Source organism: Silurus meridionalis, chromosome 1, assembly GCF_014805685.1.
Source record: "Silurus meridionalis isolate SWU-2019-XX chromosome 1, ASM1480568v1, whole genome shotgun sequence".
In the NCBI taxonomy this organism is placed as follows: domain Eukaryota; kingdom Metazoa; phylum Chordata; class Actinopteri; order Siluriformes; family Siluridae; genus Silurus; species Silurus meridionalis.
The window spans coordinates 32540573-32565686 of NC_060884.1; the positions used below are offsets into that span (position 1 = coordinate 32540573).

Consider the following 25114-nt stretch of genomic DNA (forward strand, 5'->3'; position numbering starts at 1 on the left):
CACTTCTTCTCTCTATCAGTCTACCTGTATCACTTTTACTTCTTCTCTTTATCAGTCTACCTGTATCACTCTCTCACTCCTTTTGTCTCTATCAGTCTACCTGTATCTCTCACTCCTTCTCTCGATCAGTCTACCTGTATCACTCTCTCTATCCTTCTCTCCATCAGTCTACCTGTATCTCTCTCACTCCATCTCTCTATCAGTCTACCTGTATCACTCTCTTACTCCTTCTCTCTATTAGTCTACCTGTATCACTCTCTCACTCCTTCTCTCTATCAGTCTACATGTATCACTCTCTCACCCCTTCTCTCTATCAGTCTACCTGTATCACTCTCTCACTCCTTCTCTCCATCAGTCTACCTGTATCACTCTCTCACTCCTTCTCCATCAGTCTACCTGTATCACTCTCTCACTCCTTCTCTCCATCAGTCTACCTGTATCACTCTCTCACTCCTTCTCTATCAGTCTACATGTATCACCTCTCACCCCTTCTCTCTATCAGTCTACCTGTATCACTCTCTCACCCCTTCTCTATCAGTCTACCTGTATCACTCTCTTACTCCTTCTCTCTATTAGTCTACCTGTATCACCTCTCACTCCTTCTCTCTATCAGTCTACATGTATCACCTCTCACCCCTTCTCTCTATCAGTCTACCTGTATCACTCTCACCCCTTCTCTATCAGTCTACCTGTATCACTCTCTGACTCCTTCTCTCCATCAGTCTACCTGTATCACTCTCTCACTCCTTCTCTCTATCAGTCTACCTGTATCACTCTCTCACTCCTTCTCTCTATCAGTCTACCTGTATCACTCTTTCACTCCTTATTTCTATCAATCTACCTGTCACTCTGTCTTTCTTTCTTTCTTTCTTTCTTTCTTTCTTTCTTTCTTTCTTTCTTTCTTTCTTTCTTTCAAACTTTTCAGAAAAGTTTGCTTTGTCAAGCACCAAAGACATTTTTCTTTTCTTTTGTAAAAAAATATTCTCGTGTTTATTATAAAGACCATCAACTATACAATAATACAGTTATCATGATCATGACTTGGAAACTCTGGAGTGCAAGTCGTGACTGTATGCACGTACACACACACACACACACACACACACACACACACACACACAGTGCGTTGGTGTACCCACCCTACAAAATTACAGTTTTTTCTCCTCCTATAATGAGTGAGGGATGTATAAATGAGTGTATTATACACTTTCACAGTTATTAAGTGTCTCGAACACTACAAAGTTTTGGAAACACGCCCAGGGGCACTTTATATTTACCCCCTCCCCCAAAATCTCCCATCCCCCAAATATGTAAGAGGGTTGGGTGGTAAAAAACAAACAAACAAGCAAGTAAGTAGACAAAGAAACAAGACAAAATAAATATTTGACATTTCTACAGCAGCTTTCCTTCCAGCAAACATGTAGAGGAGGAGAACCAGCAGGCGGGGGAGAATGCACACGTGGAATCCACTCCAGTACGTAAATGGCATTCCTCCCGACCAATCACAGACCAGAGGAGTGACGTTACCGTCAGGATTAAGCCAATCGCTGATGAGGTGGGCGGGCTGCTCTGAAATAACGGGTGAAAAAAACCCAAGGAAAAAAAGAAAATCTGGGGGAAAAAGTGAACAGGTAAAGGAGAAAAAGCAGGAAATAGTTGATGAAGAGCAGGGAGAAGGTCTTTCACGTGATGTTGTTGAAGTTTTTCTTTTAAAAGCGGAGAAAAAGAACATCTGGTGTGGGACTTCATCTGGAGAATAAACACTTCCTTTCATCCCTCCAGTCTGTAAGTCTGTAAATATATATTCTCTTATTTATATGTTATTAAATGTGTTGAGTGTAATTGAGTTGAAATAGATTTGAAAATTATTTATTTGTAAAATAACGAAAAAAAGAAGATTGTAACCACTCCAGTATATAGGAATAATAATTATCTTAATTTTTTACAAAAACAAACCAACAACTATACAATAATACAGTTATCATGATCATGACTTGGAAACTCTGGAGTGCAAGTCGTGACTGTATGCACACACACACACACACACACACACACACACACACACACACACACACACACACACACACACACACACACACACACACACACACACACACACACACACACACACACACACACACACACACACACACACACACACACACACACACACACACACACACACACACACACACACACACACACACACACACACACACACACACACACACACACACACACACACACACACACACACACACACACACACACACACACACACACACACACACACACACACACACACACACACACACACACACACACACACACACACACACACACACACACACACACACACACACACACACACACACACACACACACACACACACACACACACACACACACACACACACACACACACACACACACACACACACACACACACACACACACACACACACACACACACACACACACACACACACACACACACACACACACACACACACACACACACACACACACACACACACACACACACACACACACACACACACACACACACACACACACACACACACACACACACACACACACACACACACACACACACACACACACACACACACACACACACACACACACACACACACACACACACACACACACACACACACACACACACACACACACACACACACACACACACACACACACACACACACACACACACACACACACACACACACACACACACACACACACACACACACACACACACACACACACACACACACACACACACACACACACACACACACACACACACACACACACACACACACACACACACACACACACACACACACACACACACACACACACACACACACACACACACACACACACACACACACACACACACACACACACACACACACACACACACACACACACACACACACACACACACACACACACACACACACACACACACACACACACACACACACACACACACACACACACACACACACACACACACACACACACACACACACACACACACACACACACACACACACACACACACACACACACACACACACACACACACACACACACACACACACACACACACACACACACACACACACACACACACACACACACACACACACACACACACACACACACACACACACACACACACACACACACACACACACACACACACACACACACACACACACACACACACACACACACACACACACACACACACACACACACACACACACACACACACACACACACACACACACACACACACACACACACACACACACACACACACACACACACACACACACACACACACACACACACACACACACACACACACACACACACACACACACACACACACACACACACACACACACACACACACACACACACACACACACACACACACACACACACACACACACACACACACACACACACACACACACACACACACACACACACACACACACACACACACACACACACACACACACACACACACACACACACACACACACACACACACACACACACACACACACACACACACACACACACACACACACACACACACACACACACACACACACACACACACACACACACACACACACACACACACACACACACACACACACACACACACACACACACACACACACACACACACACACACACACACACACACACACACACACACACACACACACACACACACACACACACACACACACACACACACACACACACACACACACACACACACACACACACACACACACACACACACACACACACACACACACACACACACACACACACACACACACACACACACACACACACACACACACACACACACACACACACACACACACACACACACACACACACACACACACACACACACACACACACACACACACACACACACACACACACACACACACACACACACACACACACACACACACACACACACACACACACACATTTTTTTTTTTTTTTTTTTTTTTTTTTTTTTTTTTTTTTTTTTTTTTTTTTTTTTTTTTTTTTTTTTTTTTTTTTTTTTTTTTTTTTTTTTTTTTTTTTTTTTTTTTTTTTTTTTTTTTTTTTTTTTTTTTTTTTTTTTTTTTTTTTTTTTTTTTTTTTTTTTTTTTTTTTTTTTTTTTTTTTTTTTTTTTTTTTTTTTTTTTTTTTTTTTTTTTTTTTTTTTTTTTTTTTTTTTTTTTTTTTTTTTTTTTTTTTTTTTTTTTTTTTTTTTTTTTTTTTTTTTTTTTTTTTTTTTTTTTTTTTTTTTTTTTTTTTTTTTTTTTTTTTTTTTTTTTTTTTTTTTTTTTTTTTTTTTTTTTTTTTTTTTTTTTTTTTTTTTTTTTTTTTTTTTTTTTTTTTTTTTTTTTTTTTTTTTTTTTTTTTTTTTTTTTTTTTTTTTTTTTTTTTTTTTTTTTTTTTTTTTTTTTTTTTTTTTTTTTTTTTTTTTTTTTTTTTTTTTTTTTTTTTTTTTTTTTTTTTTTTTTTTTTTTTTTTTTTTTTTTTTTTTTTTTTTTTTTTTTTTTTTTTTTTTTTTTTTTTTTTTTTTTTTTTTTTTTTTTTTTTTTTTTTTTTTTTTTTTTTTTTTTTTTTTTTTTTTTTTTTTTTTTTTTTTTTTTTTTTTTTTTTTTTTTTTTTTTTTTTTTTTTTTTTTTTTTTTTTTTTTTTTTTTTTTTTTTTTTTTTTTTTTTTTTTTTTTTTTTTTTTTTTTTTTTTTTTTTTTTTTTTTTTTTTTTTTTTTTTTTTTTTTTTTTTTTTTTTTTTTTTTTTTTTTTTTTTTTTTTTTTTTTTTTTTTTTTTTTTTTTTTTTTTTTTTTTTTTTTTTTTTTTTTTTTTTTTTTTTTTTTTTTTTTTTTTTTTTTTTTTTTTTTTTTTTTTTTTTTTTTTTTTTTTTTTTTTTTTTTTTTTTTTTTTTTTTTTTTTTTTTTTTTTTTTTTTTTTTTTTTTTTTTTTTTTTTTTTTTTTTTTTTTTTTTTTTTTTTTTTTTTTTTTTTTTTTTTTTTTTTTTTTTTTTTTTTTTTTTTTTTTTTTTTTTTTTTTTTTTTTTTTTTTTTTTTTTTTTTTTTTTTTTTTTTTTTTTTTTTTTTTTTTTTTTTTTTTTTTTTTTTTTTTTTTTTTTTTTTTTTTTTTTTTTTTTTTTTTTTTTTTTTTTTTTTTTTTTTTTTTTTTTTTTTTTTTTTTTTTTTTTTTTTTTTTTTTTTTTTTTTTTTTTTTTTTTTTTTTTTTTTTTTTTTTTTTTTTTTTTTTTTTTTTTTTTTTTTTTTTTTTTTTTTTTTTTTTTTTTTTTTTTTTTTTTTTTTTTTTTTTTTTTTTTTTTTTTTTTTTTTTTTTTTTTTTTTTTTTTTTTTTTTTTTTTTTTTTTTTTTTTTTTTTTTTTTTTTTTTTTTTTTTTTTTTTTTTTTTTTTTTTTTTTTTTTTTTTTTTTTTTTTTTTTTTTTTTTTTTTTTTTTTTTTTTTTTTTTTTTTTTTTTTTTTTTTTTTTTTTTTTTTTTTTTTTTTTTTTTTTTTTTTTTTTTTTTTTTTTTTTTTTTTTTTTTTTTTTTTTTTTTTTTTTTTTTTTTTTTTTTTTTTTTTTTTTTTTTTTTTTTTTTTTTTTTTTTTTTTTTTTTTTTTTTTTTTTTTTTTTTTTTTTTTTTTTTTTTTTTTTTTTTTTTTTTTTTTTTTTTTTTTTTTTTTTTTTTTTTTTTTTTTTTTTTTTTTTTTTTTTTTTTTTTTTTTTTTTTTTTTTTTTTTTTTTTTTTTTTTTTTTTTTTTTTTTTTTTTTTTTTTTTTTTTTTTTTTTTTTTTTTTTTTTTTTTTTTTTTTTTTTTTTTTTTTTTTTTTTTTTTTTTTTTTTTTTTTTTTTTTTTTTTTTTTTTTTTTTTTTTTTTTATAGTGTTGTAGTGTAGTATAGTGTAATGTAAGGTAGTATAGTATAGTGTTGTATAGTGTAGTATAGTATAATGTAAGGTAGTATAGTGTTGTGTAGTGTAGTATATTGTAATGTAAGGTAGTATGGTGTTGTATAGTGTAGTATAGTGTATTGTAAGGTAGTATAGTGTTGTGTAGTGTAGTATAGTGTAATGTAAGGTATAGTATAGTGTTGTGTAGTGTAGTATAGTGTAATGTAAGGTAGTATAGTATAGTGTTGTGTAGTGTAGTATAGTGTAATGTAAGGTAGTATAGTATAGTGTTGTGTAGTGTAGTATAGTATAATATAAGGTAGTATAGTGTTGTGTAGTAGTATAGTGTAATGTAAGGTAGTATAGTATAGTGTTGTATAGTGTAGTATATTGTAATGTAAGGTAGTATGGTGTTGTATAGTGTAGTATATTGTAATGTAAGGTAGTATGGTGTTGTATAGTGTAGTATAGTGTAATGTAAAGTAGTATAGTGTTGTGTAGTGTAGTGTAGTATAGTATAATGTAAGGTAGTATAGTATAGTGTTGTAGTGTAGTATAGTGTAATGTAATGTAAGGTAGTATAGTATAGTTTTGTGTAGTGTAGTACAGTATAATGTAAGGTAGTATAGTGTTGTGTAGTGTAGTATAGTGTAATGTAAGGTAGTATAGTATAGTGTTTTATAGTGTAATGTAAGGTAGTATAGTATAGTGTTGTGTAGTCTAGTGTAATGTAATGTAGTATAGTGTTGTGTAGTGTAGTATAGTATAATATAAGGTAGTATATTGTTGTGTAGTGTAGTATATTGTAATGTAAGGTAGTATAGTGTTGTGTAGTGTAGTATATTGTAATGTAAGGTAGTATGGTGTTGTATAGTGTAGTATAGTGTATTGTAAGGTAGTATAGTGTTGTGTAGTGTAGTATAGTGTAATGTAAGGTAGTATAGTATAGTGTTGTGTAGTGTAATGTAAGGTAGTATAGTATAGTGTTGTATAGTGTAGTATAGTGTATTGTAAGGTAGTATAGTATAGTGTTGTATAGTGTAGTATAGTGTAATGTAAGGTAGTATAGTATAGTGTTGTGTAGTGTAGTATAGTGTAATGTAAGGTAGTATAGTATAGTGTTGTGTAGTATAGTATAGTGTATTGTAAGGTAGTATAGTATAGTGTTGTGTAGTGTAGTATAGTGTAATGTAAGGTAGTATAGTATAGTGTTGTGTAGTGTAGTATAGTGTAATGTAAGGTAGTGTAATGTTGTGTGTAGCTGCAGCTATCAATTATTTTAATAATAAGTTTTCTACCGATTATTCCGTTATTGTTATTATTATTATTATTATTATATTAATTAAGTAATCGGATAATAAGTACTTTTTCTTTATTAAAGTGCAACACTAAATATACAAAAGAAAATAAGACAAGTATCTTAAAATAAGTAGGTATTTTGTTTCCTTTATAGAATAATGTAAATTTTTAGTGCTAAAATTGCAACCTGTGGAAACTTAAGCCATTTAATTGTCGTACATCAAAATGCAAATACGAATCTATAAATAAAAAAACAAATAAAAATATAAAAATCAATTACAAATGGGGTAAAAAAAAAAAAAAAAAAAAAGAGTAAACTCACTGTGCTGTGTTTTCTTTATGTTTTAGTTTGAAATTTTCCCAAACTTTGGAAACTTTCTGTCGTTTTTCTTTGGCTGGAATCTTCTCCTCTGCTGTTTTCTCCCCGTTCCTCTATTTTTCATCCTGCAGCGTCTTCTATGTTGTATAATAGCCCTAACATCGGTACATACTTTCCAGCATTGATTGAAAATACCTTTCCAGATGTGCAAGCCACCCATTCCATCGGCACTATTACACCCCATAATAGCTACAACTAGACTACAGCATTTTTACTACAAACAAATGATATAGTTGTTAAAATTTAAATGATACTCAAGTCTTGTTACTATAGAAACAATAAAGCTGTTATTATAGAATCAGAACGAGTGAATTAATGTAAATCTGTAATTTGAATTGCAGCCAGAACTGTCTTTCTTTAGAAAACATTTATTAATATTAATACAATGCGAGTAAAGTTGTACAGAAAATAAAATAGTAATACGCTTGTGAGTGCATGGTGCATGGCAAGTCTCCATGGTGATTATTTGTGTAAGAGACCCATCAGAAACCTGCGTCTTCATTCCACTTTATATCTTTAGGGCATCTGAGATGATTTGGTTCACCGTCCCTGCTCCTGTATTCCCTCCTTTTCATAAAAAGGACATGGTGAATATTTATCAGGCGGTGATTATAAATAAACACTACAATGGCGGCCAATCAGACGACCGGCCCGTTCTCAGTTTAAGGGCTCTCGGGAGTCATCTGGTCTCCATGGCGATGCATGGAGAGATTAAGGTCCTGCTGGAAACATAATCAGACGAAGAGGTTGTGAGGTTTCCCACCTGATGTCCAAGGCATTCGTTTACAGATAATAACACAGTAATTTGGATATGAATGGATGTTGGTGATGTTTAGACTGTTCTGGTAGCGTAATAACTTTTTGGTGAAAATACTGTGACTGCCTGAGACCCTCATTGGGTGAGTAGCATATATATATATATATATATATATATATATATATATATATATATATATATATATATAGAGAGAGAGAGAGAGAGAGAGAGAGAGAGAGAGAGAATTTATGCTAATACAAAAAAAAATCTTTGCAATCACTTGGAATCATGTGCATTTGATGGTGTTGTCTTCTCTCCATTCTTCTTTCTTATCATCCCACCACACAACACTACCACTTGTGCGGGGACACATGCTCATCTCCAGGTCGTGTTGAGGGATGACATTAGCATAACATAGTCATTTGCTTTAATCGCAGGTCTCTTCTTCATCTGTTTTGGGTTTACCCACATTCAAGGTTGTGGTTTATGGCTCATATGAAAGTAGACACTCAGAGATACAATCTACAGGTAGAGTAGTTTTCTACTATTAAACCTTCACTATATTGGGACACTATGACTGTTTCAGCCATATTAGGTTCCTCCTTAAACTGTTACCACACAGTTGAAGGGAATTATGATGTATCATACTTTTTCCTATGACGTAAACTTGGAAATTCAAACAAGTTACAGCGGGATGACGCCCCTGTGCACAAAGCCAGCTTCATGAAGAAATTATTGACATGGTTTGGAGTGGAAGATCTCCTGCTATAAAGCTCTTAATCCTGAACACCTGTGGGATGAATGTGAACGCTGATTGCACCCCAAGCCTCCTCACTTTCTCACCTACATCAGTACCTGACTTTACTAACACCTTGTAGCTGAATGAGCACAAATAACCATGAAATCTAGTGAAACATCTTCCCAGGAGAGTGAAGGTTATCATAACAGCTAATGCAGTAGCTATTGGGCAAATAACAGTATGAATGGTAAATGTCAATATCTTATAATATGTTAGTAGGTTTACAAAATATACTTCATAATAGTTTATGCCTCTGAGAGCAACAAGGTGAAGAGACATAACGGATGGAGAATAGTCAAGGGAAGATGAAAGGCAAGGGAAAAGGGCAGTGTTTGTGTGTGTGTGTGTGTGTGTGTGTGAGAGAGAGAGAGAGAGAGAGAGAGAGAGAGAGAGAGAGAAAGGGTTTATGGTGTAAAAAAAAAAATTAGACTAAATGAAGGCTTTGAAGATATTGTGTGGTGTGTGTGTGTGTGTGTGTGTGTGTGTGTGTGTGTGTGTGTGTGTGTGTGTGTTTGTGGTGTTTTCTTAAGGACCAAGAAATTCATATACACGACTAACTATGAAACACTGGCAAACTAAAAAAAAAAAAAAATACAAATACAAATAAAAATCAAAGCAGAGAAATCGCCTAATCATCATTATCCGTGTTTGATGTGTTTCAACTTCTGAATCTGGACTATAATGATGAATCACTCATGTGGAGGAAACCGAACTTCATTAACAGCTATTTTTGGAACTTTTTTCTTTTTTTTTTGTTCTGGAAGAAACAGTGAAGAAGTTTGAAGATACTCCAATAACAGACCTACAACTAAGCCTTTGTCACAGATCACAAGAATTTCATTTTGCTGAAAGAAGCAATCGACTCATCAAACATCAGTATTAACAGGACTGTCAGAAGATTAGTCAGAACCCTGCGAGTTTGTGGACACCTGACCAATCTGTCAATTTCCCATTGGGATGAATAAAGTGATGAAGTGATAAATAGAAAGAGAGAGAGAGAGAGAGAGAGAGAGAGAGAGAGAGAGAGAGAGAGCGCATGAAGAATAAAGACAGAAAAAGGAACAAGGGCGAGAGGAGAAGAGAAGAACAACCGAACAAAAGGCAAAGAGTATAGTGAACTCGGCGAAATGTTGCCCCCATGTCCATAATTCTGACACCTAGTGCTCCTCAAGCTTTTCTATATTTTGTAGTAATAAAATGTAGCTCATGACCAACCCCAGGGTGAAGCATGGTGGTGGTGGTGTCATGTTGTGGGGATGCTTTTTATTAACAGGAACTGGGAAACTTGTCAGGCTGAAGGCTAGATGATTGAAGAGAAACACACAGCATTTTAGAAAAGTATGAAAAAGTATGGAATTTGATTTTGAATTTGTGTTTCTATTGCCCTTTCTGTTTTTTGCTGAATTTTTCGAAATATATATATTTTTTATAAAACACTACACTAATCCAAATACAACAGTGTTTCCTTCTAAAAAACATTCCTTGTCCACACTTTCATTTTGAATCATTTCTCAGAAGTTATCATCCACACTGAAACGTCTGAAAATGCTAACGTCCCTGTACCGCACATGCGGGATTTGTCCAAACCTTTGTTTAAAAAGCTAAATTTTTCGTTGACCAAAAATGGCGTCTCTGTGTGACGGAGACCCGAAGCTGAGAGAAAAATATGTTTTCTGGAATAAGTTTTTTGAAAACGAAAGGTGTTTTTTCCGTGGAGTTTGGAGCAGACTCTCATCGCTGCCGGCACCACACCAGATCAAAGTTACATTGTGAAGCAGCGGTTTCCATGAAAGTACAGAACCCTAACTGTGCGACCAAATGGATGGAATACATCCGGGATTGTAACAGAAAACGCATGTCGTAGTTGGAATTTAAAATCATTATTTCAGATGTTAAATTATGGAATTTTTAAATAAAAATTGTGTAGGAACCTGGAAGAAAGCAGTAGATTTGAGACTGGGGGCTGAGCTTCGACTTGCAGCAGAATAGCGATCCTACATACCGATTAAAGCTCAGCCCCCTTGGACTAATTGAGAATTTGTGGTGAGTTTTAAAAATTGGTGTTCACCAACAACAACCTGTCTCATCTAAAAAGATCTGTGGTCATTATTGTGGTTCCAGGTGGGTGGCATGAATAATTATTCAAGACATTTTTCTTGGTGTGTTTCAGGTAGCCGTGGGTCATCATGGGGAATTTTAAAGGCCATGCGCTTCCTGGAAGCTTTTTCCTGATCAGTGGCGTGTGGTGGGCGGTGAAGTACTCGCTGTGCTACGCCACCCGCAGGAACAAGAGTGCCGGTGCAGCCAGACTCACCTCACGGGCCACGCAGCACCGCCTGGAAATCATCGAAGGAGCCATCATGCTCTTCTTCTCCATCACTGGTGAGTTCTTTCTCAGGAGTCAGTAACAGGAAGTAAACGCTTTGTGTCATGTGACCGGCATGTTTTGTTGATTTTTTTCCTGTTTGTATCCAGTTTATGCATCTTACACAGAATCATTAGTTTTATTTATTTCCAATTTCACACTGCGCTTTTATTAATCACTTTATATTTACACTTAATGATGTCACACATCCAGCAATTAATCACATACTTTTTGTCTGTTGTTAAAGAGGCATCATGGAATCGAATTCATGAATCGTGGAAGAAATATTTGATGCCCAGGCATTGAAAAAAATGTGGAGGTTTGAGTGATCCAGAGAAGGAAAAAGAGAGAGAAAGAAAATAAGAAAGAGTGAGAACAAAGAAAAAAGGAGATAAAGAGCAAGTGACGAAGTGCTGAATAGAATGAGAGAGAGGGCATAAAGAAGAAAGAAAGAAAGAAAGAAAGAAAGAAAGAAAGAAAGAAAGAAAGAAAGAAAGAAAAACAAAAAAGAGCGAGAAGATAAAGAAAAAAGCAAGGAGGAAAGAGACAGTGAAAAAAAGAGACGAAAGATAGGGAGAGGGATTAAGAAGGAGAGCAAGAGAAGAAAGAAAGAATTGAGAGCGAGAGAGCAGGAGATAAAGAGATAGCAAGAAGAGAAAAAGAGAGCAAGAAGAAACAGAGAGACAATACAAGAGAAAAAGTACAAGATAGAACAAGTAGAGGGATCTATCTATCTATCTATCTATCTATCTATCTATCTATCTATCTATCTATCTATCTATCTATCTATCGATCTATCGATCGATCGATCTATCTATCTATCTATCTATCTATCTATCTATCTATCTATCTATCTATCGATCTCTCGATCGATCAAATTGGGTTTCAAAACGCTTACCTTCTTTTTGTTAGACCCCATTTGGGTCATACTGATATATGGAAATAGAGATTTAAGTGTGTGTTTAATTTCCTAAAGATATGAGAGAGAAAACGGAGCAAAATATCCAAAAAAGTGTGAGAAGATCACAGCTGTGTTTGAGGAGTGGCAGGGGGAGGAAACCAGACCCAGAGGTTCCTACTTATACACTTCATGGTTTAATGCTAATTATTAGCGGCTGGAGAGAAGATCAGACGACTAACTACCAAGTAAAGATGGCGGCACAGAAAACACACACACACACACAAAACATTTATTCTGTGGGGAAAATAAGCATTAAAATTGTCAGAATTTTTGATTAGTATTAAATACAGTTCCAATGCAGCCATTCACATCTGCACAGAAAACATCACACTACACACTACACTACTGCTTAAAATGTAAATAAAAACGGAACGAAATGATTTTGAGCTAAAACGATTCCTCGAGCAACTCAAGTAATTTGATTACAAAAAAACCTTAGTTTAGTCCATCTAGCTACACAGAGCACTGTGTTTCCTCACAGACCATTTTTACTGACGCACAGAAGATTTAGAGAAGATTCACGCCAAAGAAAGTCTCAAAGTTTGGGAATATTTCAAACAAAAATTTAAAGAAAAAACACCGTACAGTACACTTTATTTTTTTAAGTGATTTGAAATAGATTTTTAGATTTTTATTTATGTATATAAATTGTATTATAAATGTTATTAATATATATGCATTTTGACGGTAAATTGCATTTAGATGCACAGATGAACGGCTTTAGTTTTCACAGACTGCAATTTCAGCAATAAGAGTGTAAATGTGTTAAAAGGAAACAAATTACGTGTTCATTTTTTTTAATATTTAGTGTTGCTCTTTTAATGAAGAAAAAGTACTTCTTATCAGATTACTTAATAACTGGTGGACTAATTTGTAGAATACTCCATTACTAAAATAATCAATAGCTGCAGCCCTACAGTGTTTTTTCAAAACAAATAAACCCCTATTTTATTCACAATAGAATATGAAAAATATATCATGTAACAAGCCAGATGGTCCCTCTCCTCTTTAGCCTGGAGGATGCAGTGTCCATGGTTTACAAAAATAAAATAAAAATTTGATTCGTTTGACCACAGACCACACTTCTCCACTTTGCCTCAGTACATTTTAAAAGCTCTGGCCCAGAGAGCAAGGCAGCGTTTCTGGATCATGTTTACGCATGCCTTCTTTTTTGCATGATAACCATATTTGACCAGCATTTTTGCATGACATGGCAAGCTGGATTTCTGTAGGTGTTAATGAGTCCATGCAGTGATTTCCATTTCAGAACTCTTTTAAATGCAGTGGCCCCTGAGGGCCTCCAATATTGATTGATTCTCCAGATTCTTTGAAACATTTGTTGATATTATGTAAAGTAAATTATGAGATATTCAACTGTTTTGCAATTTTATGTTGAGGAACCTTATTCTAAAATTGTTACGGTCTTTCACAGATTGGTAAATCTTTACTTTTGAGAAACTCTGCCTTTTTAAGATATAGTATGTGTGTGTGTGTGTGTGTGTGTGTGAGACAGGAATGCTAGCAGAACAGTTTACAGTGGATGGTCCGAAGCTCCACCTGTACAACTCGTCCACTCAGCACTGGGAAAAACTGATGAACTGGCAGCACACGACCATGTACCTGTTTTTCGGCCTGGCAGGAGCCACGACCCTCATCGTCCACAGCACCAGCGCAGCACCTCTGTCCTTAGATCGCTTACTGCTCGGCCTCGCTTTCTTCAACGAAGGTAATCAGTTGGATCATCAGGTTAAAAATCTTATTTAACTTTTTCAGTTTAAAACTTCAGATTGAAGCTGCTTTGGGGGCGGGGCTAATATGTCTAATGGGATGTTCAAAATGCCCATACGAATTTTATATTCCACAGAGTTACCTGCCTTCTGAGGTAACGGTAAATTAAAGACCTCTCGCACTGCATTTTAAAAAAAAAACAGCTATTGGATTTTTTTATGACGTGGTAATGTTCAGGGGAAGCAGGAAGTGGGAGTTTAGAATAAATGTCTTTGTGTCTTTGCAGGATTTTTATTCCTCTATCACCTACACGGCAGAGACATGCTGGATGTTCATGTCCACATGCTCCTGCTGTACGCCGTGTTTGGAGGAGCCCTTGTCTGCCTGCTAGAGGTCTTTCACAGAGGAAAGGTGCTGCTGGAGCTGTTACGTGCCGCCTTCTGTCTGCTGCAAGGCAGCTGGTTTTGGCAGGTCTGGAAAAAACATTTGTTTAAAGACAGCACAGGTTTTTTGCAGGGTTTGTAGGGTTTTATGTAAAGCACAGATCAACAAATCCAAATTGCACACAGAGGGCTCAAAATCCAAAACCTTCTGAAAAATAACTCGAGAAACAGATTATAGCAGATTGGAATCAAAAACAAAAATTGAAACATGAAAAACAGCAAGAAAAACACAGGTCAAAACACGGTGTCGAGGGAGACCAGGGCTGAGTTTATACTTGGCATTAACATACGATCAGCGTATTCTGATCAAGCAGATCGGATCATCAGTTAATTTAGGACACGGCGCGTTTACACTTGGCAACATCAACTGACTTCTCTATCCGGATAACCAATCGGATTTATTTTTCCCGTGCAATATTTAAATACGTCTGTAGAAGGACGCAGTGCAGAATCGAGCTGAAGCGGTGGGACATTTCACAAGTCCTGCCACATGAGGAGGATGAGGAGGCTGCAGTTAGTGATAAGGTGGATAGATTTCATTGTGGAAACGGTAAAACGGAAAATATGGATCCGAGAACGTTGCCAGCTGTGGCGGTAAAAAATCTTTACAGAAAATATAAAAAAAGAAAATAGCATCATATTTCTTTCGAATCGAAATCGGTTCACACTGCATCGTAATACGGCTGAATCGCATCGGATCAGGAGCTCCATCATATTTAGCTACAATGTATCGTTGCATTTTCTCTGCATTATTAATGGCTTTAAATCATTCTTTATTGTCCAAATCCTGTGCCATCTCTAATTATTATAATTGTTGTAGATGTTGTAATTGTCCCATATCTGTTCTGCTTTTGCCCCAGATTGCCTTCGTGCTCTACCCCCCTGGTGAGGTGAAGTGGGATCAGTCCGATCACAACAACGTGATGTTTATCACTATGTGCTACAGCTGGCACCTGGCCTTCGCTCTCATCATCGTGGCTTTAACACACACCACTGTCATATGGTGAGTCTATAATTAGCACCTAAAGAACAGTCTCTAACATCTGACCCAAATTCACTTTAACATCATATTCACCTGATAACTTGCGTGTACACACACACACACACACACACACACACACACACACACACACACACACACACACAACTGCATACCTGTTACACATCATTACTCGTAATTACTCCAGGCTCTGTTTGCATTTAGCGTTTTCATGAGGCCTGGTTTGGATTTCTGTGTATCTGTGTACATATAAGGACCTCATGCATGAGCTGTCAAATAGAAATCTGCCTTCATTCTGACCCGGATGGCGGCGCATGCACAGCGCAAGGCCCAGTGATATACGGTAGTCATTTCTCCACTAACTGCAAGTTTATTCAGAACAGATTTGCACATATTCCATACAGTCGGCAAACACTAGACTCCTAGACATCGGTCGCAACTACAGAGAGGGACTTTTATTGAACTTTGAACTCCCTCGGGAAATCTTCCGAACACTGTGGACCGCTGATCCAGCTCGGCCGGCAGTGAGACCCCAGCGCCGGTGCAGAGACGTGAACAAAGGAGGGGGAAGTGAGGTGGCATTAGGGCTAGGCTAAAGCTAAACCCGCATCAACCATCTCTTCCAAGCAAAATAGATTACTGCTGCTCCCGATTACATCACACAAGCGGATTAATGATTGTAACACCATGATTATTACGAAAACATGGCTCAACGACTAGATTTCCAGCAGCGACGTTGAGCTCAAGGGTTGCAGTTTTTCCAGGTGGACAGGACAGTGGACTCTGATAAGCGCAGGGGTGGAGGTCTGTAAGTGGTGACGTACTATGACCCCGTCGCGAGTAACAGGTTTTGACTCTCCTTGTGATGGTTCCTTTTTTTTAAGGGGAATTGTACTGTACTGTAAACAAAAAAAAATAGTAAATTACTTGTAGTAAATGTTTTATTTACCACTTTAAATGAATAATACAATAATAAAATAGTTTTTCAAACATTTATATATAATTTATTAGTACAAACTGTTTTGAGCCACTATCAGATTTTTCACGAGTTTACATATACTACATATTTATCTGCACTTGTCAATTGGTTACACAATTGCTACTGTTTGCACTTATGGTAGATGAAAAACTGCATTTTGTTGCTGTGTACCTGTATTATGCAATGACAATAAAGTTCTATCTATCTATCTATCTATCTATCTATCTATCTATCTATCTGTCTGTCTGTCTGTCTGTCTGTCTGTCTGTCTGTCTGTCTGTCTATCTATCATTATACCTGCATGTAGAATAAACATGTCCACTAGGGGGCAGAATAACACAATAAAAGGCTTTAGGGCGAAATTTCCTGTCAGCACCCAAATTCTTACACCGAGTCAAGAACAACACATAATATCTACTGACATGATCAGAGAAGAACTGAATAAATATTTTTTACTGCGTTATGCAATATTAAAGCTCAGAGTCTTCAAAAGCTGCAAAGTAGCTGCAAATTAGTGTAAAAACATGGACACCTCCATGAAAGTAAGGTTTGTTAGGAACTAGTTAAGCAATCACAAACCTTTGAGTGATATATAGGAATATGTTGGTCCTCTGATTGAAAGGTAATTTGTTCAAATCCCAGCACTGCCCTCAGCTACTAAGATGTGTGTGAGCGGTAGGGCTGGGTGATATGACCAAAATATAAGATCACAATGTTTGAGGACAGGTCTTTCAAACACCTTATCAAAAACCAGAATTTTAGAGGTTTATGTATAATATGGTGCTATCATCTGGCTCACGTGTTGTCCAGCAAAAATGATGAGTGACTGTGTCGAATATTTTTCCTCTTAATTGGTTTGAATTTGTTATTCATCTTGAAGCCATTAGCCTTTCCAAATAAGGTATTCACATCTGTAGATTATCATGTCACCATTTTCCAGTATTTTGACCAGTGGTGCTAGTTAGTAGAGGTTGACCGATTAATCAACACCAATAGTTGATTGCTGGAAATGTCGGCTATCAGCAAAAATCCATACCGATAATTTTTCCGGTTTAAGGGCCGCCATCTTTACGAGAGCGGCCTCTAAAGGTGAATGACTGACAGCACATGCTGTTTTTTCTTTTACACGTGAGACTGCACGAAGAGTGCTATATTATAGATATTATTTATAATTTTTATTTATATAATTATATTTCTACATTTATATATTCATATTTATTTCATATTAGCACATTTCCATGATTCAGTAGTGTTTGTTAAGTACGATGGAACCTAGCTATCGTTATCAAAAAAATACACCTCCAGGTGGAAATTTATCAAACTGTGCCGAAAAGTTCGAAAAAAACACCTTAAAAACAAATGTTTAAATAATTTATATACAAATAAAAAAATTATTTTCTTTTCCCCCATTAGTGTGGTACGTTCCAAGCTCAGGAGGATACCCCCAATGGAGATGGGTCTGCTGAAACCACAGGAAAGAGAAGCCGACTCTGAAGATGAAGCTTTATAAGCATTTATCCACCATGTGCCGGGTTTTTTTAGAGAACACACGCTCGAGATGCTCCTGTAAATGCAAGGACAATCAAATCCTGTTTCAGGGATGTTTTTATTACGCTAAATGGGCGGGGCCGAGCGTGGGCGAGTACGGGTTCTCTTTAGCTGCCGTTATGTTGTTACTTAAAAGGAATAATCTAATGTTTGTTTGTTTTTTTTCCAAATTTTGATCTCTGTTCACTGTGAAAGTACTGAATCTCTGATTTAATGATTCCATCATGTTTTTTCTGAACTAATGGAAAGCTATGGGCAGATATTGGGCTCAGTTCTGCCTTTGATGTGTTGGTGTTTTGGAGTTTTATCCAACTTTCCAAATTCGGTCACTTTACTGAATGTGTCTCCTTATTACAACATTCCCTCAGATACGCCAACATACCTTCAGATACCCTTAGATACGCCAACATACCTTCAGATACCCTCAAATACACCAACATACCTTCAGATACCCTCAGATAACCTCAGATACACCAACATACCTTCAGATACCCTCAAATACGCCAACATACCTTCAGATACCCTCAACACGCCAACATACCTTCAGATACCCTCAAATACGCCAACATACCTTAAGATACCCTCAGATACGCCAACATACCTTCAGATACCCTCAGATACGCCAACATACCTTCAGATACCCTAAAATACGCCAACATACCTTCAGATACCCTCAAATACGCCAACATACCTTAAGATACCATCAGATACACCAACATACCCTCAGATAACCTCAGATACACCAACATACCCTCAGGTACCCTCAGATACGCAAACATACCTTCAGATACCATCAGATACACCAACATACCCTCAGATACTTTCTTGTTTTTTTAAATAAGGAGTTCCATTATACAGAGCTTCAGGTAGTTCATGATTTTTAAGAATTTATCAAAAAGACAGAGGTAAGACGTGTGTGTGTGTCCTTCAAACGTAATTCCATTAACTGGAGGGTCAAAACCCAAGCAGGAATCAAGGTCTATAGACAGAAAAGTGCGGAAACAAAATTAACTTGAAAACCAGTCTACGTTCACAGTGTTTGGTTAGAGCCTTGCTTATATGCACAGCAATGGCAGCTTTGTGGTACTGAGATTGGAACTCATGACCTTCTGAACAGATGGTTCATCATCTCAACCACTGAGCTACCACTTTCAGAAATAATGGACTTTGTCTCAAAGCAGCTTTACAGATTCAAATAGATTAAAGATATACATTTCAAATTGATTCATTTGTCTCTGAAATGGTATGAGAAAGAATCCTTGAGAGGAACCAGACTCAGAAAGGAACCCATCTTCATCTGGGTGGCACTGAATACCCATTCATTACAGTTCCTTCTCTGTTGTGGTGCTTAACCTTTTTTTACTGATGGACAATCAAATGCATTGTAGCAGACTGTTCATATTAATTACAGTCCAAAACCATCTTTATGATTCTTGTGTGGAACTATACACAGCAATCTTGCATGTCTTTACGCTGTTCATCTGGACCCAAGTGATGAGAACATTCAGAAGCAAGGATCCCATTAGGGGTCTCCACAGCGGATCATCTGTCTCCATACCCCCCTGTCCTCTACATACTCCTCTTTCACCCCAACTACCTGCATGTCTTCCCTTACCACATCCATAAACCTCCTCCTTGGTCTTCCTCTTTTCCTCCTACCTGGTGGCTCCATCCTCAGCATTCTCCTACCAATATAATTCATGTCCCTCCTCTGCACATGTCCAAACCATCTCAATCTCACCTCCCTCACCTTGTCACCAAGACATCCTACTGTCCCTCAGGACTACAGTTTGCAAATGATCACCATAAATGGACATTTGGTGCAACCCAGATGAGGATGTGGTTCCCTCTTGAGTCTGGTTCCTCTCAAGGTTTCTTCCTTCTGCCATCTCATCTCCTTCGCCACAGTCACCACCGGCTCATTCATCAGGGACAAACTTAAACTTATAAAGAACATATTCATTTTTTATCACCACATCATCTGTGTAACGCTGCTTTGAGACATTGTTCATTGTTAAAAGCGCTATAATAGTTGAGCAGCTGCCCTTAAACTAATCAAAAATATAATTTTCTTTACTTTGCAGAAAAACATACCCCAATGGAGATGGGTCTGCTGAAACCACAGGAAAGAGAAGCCGACTCTGAAGATGAAGCTTTATAAGCATTTATCCACCATGTGCCGGGTTTTTTTAGAGAACACACGCTCGAGATGCTCCTGTAAATGCAAGGACAATCAAATCCTGTTTCAGGGATGTTTTTATTACGCTAAATGGGCGGGGCCGAGCGTGGGCGAGTACGGGTTCTCTTTAGCTGCCGTTATGTTGTTACTTAAAAGGAATAATCTAATGTTTGTTTGTTTTTTTTCCAAATTTTGATCTCTGTTCACTGTGAAAGTACTGAATCTCTGATTTAATGATTCCATCATGTTTTTTCTGAACTAATGGAAAGCTATGGGCAGATATTGGGCTCAGTTCTGCCTTTGATGTGTTGGTGTTTTTGGAGTTTTATCCAACTTTCCAAATTCCGGTCACTTTACTGAATGTGTCTCCTTATTACAACATTCCCTCAGATACGCCAACATACCTTCAGATACCCTTAGATACGCCAACATACCTTCAGATACCCTCAAATACACCAACATACCTTCAGATACCCTCAAATACGCCAACATACCTTCAGATACCCTCAAATACGCCAACATACCTTCAGATACCCTCAACACGCCAACATACCTTCAGATACCCTCAAATACGCCAACATACCTTAAGATACCCTCAGATACGCCAACATACCTTCAGATACCCTCAGATACGCCAACATACCTTCAGATACCCTAAAATACGCCAACATACCTTCAGATACCCTCAAATACGCCAACATACCTTAAGATACCATCAGATACACCAACATACCTTCAGATACCCTCAGATACGCCAACATACCTTCAGATACCCTCAGATACGCAAACATACCTTCAGATACCATCAGATACACCAACATACCCTCAGATACTTTCTTGTTTTTTTAAATAAGGAGTTCCATTATACAGAGCTTCAGGTAGTTCATGATTTTTAAGAATTTATCAAAAAGACAGAGGTAAGACGTGTGTGTGTGTCCTTCAAACGTAATTCCATTAACTGGAGGGTCAAAACCCAAGCAGGAATCAAGGTCTATAGACAGAAAAGTGCGGAAACAAAATTAACTTGAAAACCAGTCTACGTTCACAGTGTTTGGTTAGAGCCTTGCTTATATGCACAGCAATGGCAGCTTTGTGGTACTGAGATTGGAACTCATGACCTTCTGAACAGATGGTTCATCATCTCAACCACTGAGCTACCACTTTCAGAAATAATGGACTTTGTCTCAAAGCAGCTTTACAGATTCAAATAGATTAAAGATATACATTTCAAATTGATTCATTTGTCTCTGAAATGGTATGAGAAAGAATCCTTGAGAGGAACCAGACTCAGAAAGGAACCCATCTTCATCTGGGTGGCACTGAATACCCATTCATTACAGTTCCTTCTCTGTTGTGGTGCTTAACCTTTTTTTACTGATGGACAATCAAATGCATTGTAGCAGACTGTTCATATTAATTACAGTCCAAAACCATCTTTATGATTCTTGTGTGGAACTATACACAGCAATCTTGCATGTCTTTACGCTGTTCATCTGGACCCAAGTGATGAGAACATTCAGAAGCAAGGATCCCATTAGGGGTCTCCACAGCGGATCATCTGTCTCCATACCCCCCTGTCCTCTACATACTCCTCTTTCACCCCAACTACCTGCATGTCTTCCCTTACCACATCCATAAACCTCCTCCTTGGTCTTCCTCTTTTCCTCCTACCTGGTGGCTCCATCCTCAGCATTCTCCTACCAATATAATTCATGTCCCTCCTCTGCACATGTCCAAACCATCTCAATCTCACCTCCCTCACCTTGTCACCAAGACATCCTACTGTCCCTCAGGACTACAGTTTGCAAATGATCACCATAAATGGACATTTGGTGCAACCCAGATGAGGATGTGGTTCCCTCTTGAGTCTGGTTCCTCTCAAGGTTTCTTCCTTCTGCCATCTCATCTCCTTCGCCACAGTCACCACCGGCTCATTCATCAGGGACAAACTTAAACTTATAAAGAACATATTCATTTTTTATCACCACATCATCTGTGTAACGCTGCTTTGAGACATTGTTCATTGTTAAAAGCGCTATAATAGTTGAGCAGCTGCCCTTAAACTAATCAAAAAATATAATTTTCTTTACTTTGCAGAAAAACATACTGAAAGCATTTATAATTATGGGACACACTGCAGAAAACACATACATAGAGCTTATGAATTATTTAAATTTTATTATTCCTTTAAAGCCAGATAACTGGACGCGCTCTGGTGCATTCGTTCCTTAGTTTGTTCAAAAATACCAAAGAACCTGATGTAATATTTTATCTATAAACGTTAGAATGTGGAGATACATATTTATACTGTACTGTTAAGTGCATTGTATGTTTTTGTGGTTAATACATGCAACTTTATGAGAATATTTGGGTTATAGTGTTCAGTAGGCAATAATACACTAGCTGCATTACTGTATATTTACAAAACTATTTGGACACCTGACTTCTCCAGCCTTATAGGGTTCTTCTCCGAACAGTTAGCACAAATTTGAAGGTTCATAATTGTATATAATGTTTTCGGATTGCATTAAAATTTCCAGTTCCAGCATGATAATGCCCATGTGCACAAAGCCAGTTCCATGAAGATATGCTTTACATGGGTTCTAGTCAGTTCCTGAATTTACTCACATCATTGTGGCTGAAGAAGCACAAATCTCCACGAGCACACTCCAAAAGCTAGTGGAACATCGATTTTATTTTAAGTGTAAATGACTACTTAATGTGGAATCGGATGTGCAAAAAGAAAGCACACACCAATCTTAAGGTCAGGTGTCCAAAAACTTTTGGCGATATATTCTATAATAGTAGCTGTTGATATGAGTAAAGATTTTTTATATTTTTTTTCACCTCTATTTCTAGTGGAAGCTAGAAGTTTAATTTCACTGCTTTTAAGTTTGTAATTATTTTTTTGGACAATCTGGGAAAACCTTGAATTAGAGTGCATCGACTATTTATTGATATAAGCCTACGTCTGCTCATTTTGTACTAAATTCTGCCGAGGACAGTGATTATGATCAAACTGCTTTTTATTATTGAACAGGAATATTATAATGAATATGTATTATTTTTTCTTCTTATAATTCTCGTTATAATAGTGAGTATTTTTTACTATACATTGATATATCTGAGTTTGCTGTATTTATTAAAACTGCTGTGTAAAATCTGCCATAACTCTTTTCCTCAATAAATAAATAAATAAGTTAGTTCTTCTTTCATTTTTCAAAAAAGTGTAGATCGTACATCCAAATTTTTGACACCTGACCATAAGATTGGGATGTGCATTTTGAACATCCAATTCCCCATGTAATCCCCATTTGCTTTTATAATATCCTTCACTCTTCTGGGAAGATGATTCACTAAATTTTGGAGTGTGTTTGGGTGAGATTTCATTCAGCCACAAGGGTAAACTCATGTAGGTGAGGTAAGAAGGCCTGGGGTGCAGTCAGCATTTACATTTATCTCAAAGGTGTTCAATAGGGTGAAGGTCAGAGCTCTATAGCAGGATGCTCAAGATCTTGTTTGGTGGCCATCTTATGTATAGGAACGTCGGGGATTTTTACCCACAATTTAAGGATGCCCCCCACATGTCTTCTCTGCAAGATTATCTCTTGGGCTCCGTTTATCCCTGAGATACATCCTTCCATTTCTCCCCATTTTCCTTTCTGTTGCCAACCCCTTTCATATTACTCGGATTTTGCCTGCCCTGCATTACCCTGTTTACTGCTTTAAAATTAACAACTGTGTTTTCAGTTTCCCTCCCCCCCTTTAGATATTTTTATTGTGCTCCTGTCTACATCCTTTTTTTCATTCAAAAATTAAACTAAACTATATGGAAACGAGAACTCTTAGCTGTCAAATTTGACTGGGAAGAGTAGAGACATTGGCTGGAGGGCTTGAGACCCCTTTTGTGGTTTGGACAGACTTAGCCCTCCTGAAAGCATTCTTCCACCATCCACCTTCACATGTTCTCTCTGCCTGATCTCTATGGATCTGTTCATCACTGAGATACATTCTGCCATTTTTGCCTATTTTTCTTTTTGTTGCCCACCCCTGGTTATACTCCTGGTTTGTTGCTGATTAAAACCACTAACAAAAAATTAACAAAAACATTTTGAGACATGGTATTGGGTTTAATAATATTTTATTATTTGCATTATATTAAATAGTTACTGATGCAAATAAATTGAAAATAAACATTTATTTGCCTGTCAAAAGCTTAGAAAAGGCAAAAACAAACAAGAATTGAACGGTGACTGACTGGAAGAAAGTTTTGTGTACTGATTAGTAAAAAATGTGACATTTCTGGCTCTAACAAAGGAACTTGTACAGTATAAGGAGAACAGGAGAGAAGATGTGATCAGACTGCCTCACATCCACACTGAAACATGGAGTGGAATCTTAATGGTTCAGGGTTCTTTAAAAGCAGGAAAGGTTCAAGACTTATTCTGGAAAGGAAAAGGAATCCTGAACCAACATGGCCACCATCCCATACAACACCATGCAATTCTGTCTGGACTGCAGCTCATTAAAACCGACTTGTCAATACAAGACGATGAGCCGAAGCGTACATCTGAGCTCGCATTATTTAGAGAGCAAACAGTCATCTGGAGTGATATCTATCATTGAAATGACCTACCCAGTCACCACTCATAAATCCTATTGAACTGCTCTGGGATGAACTGGACCACAA

General features: G+C 36.2%; 1 protein-coding gene across 2 annotated transcripts; it reads left to right on the forward strand.

Annotated features, from left to right (window-relative positions):
* The first annotated feature begins 1449 nt into the window (after positions 1–1449).
* tmem45a (transmembrane protein 45a) lies at positions 1450–20666 on the forward strand. 2 transcript variants are annotated; one of them, XM_046847190.1, is made up of 7 exons: positions 1450–1785; positions 11392–11603; positions 14061–14273; positions 14562–14746; positions 15579–15721; positions 18111–18150; positions 20350–20666. In XM_046847190.1, exons 2-7 carry the CDS (start codon positions 11408–11410, stop codon positions 20404–20406), a joined length of 834 nt encoding a protein of 277 aa, XP_046703146.1. In that variant the 5' UTR covers positions 1450–1785; positions 11392–11407; the 3' UTR covers positions 20407–20666. The 2 variants fall into 2 exon arrangements, with proteins under 2 accessions (XP_046703146.1, XP_046703068.1); XM_046847112.1 differs by lacking the exon at positions 20350–20666 and having other exon boundaries at positions 1454–1785; positions 18111–18467.
* Positions 20667–25114: the final 4448 nt, after the last annotated feature.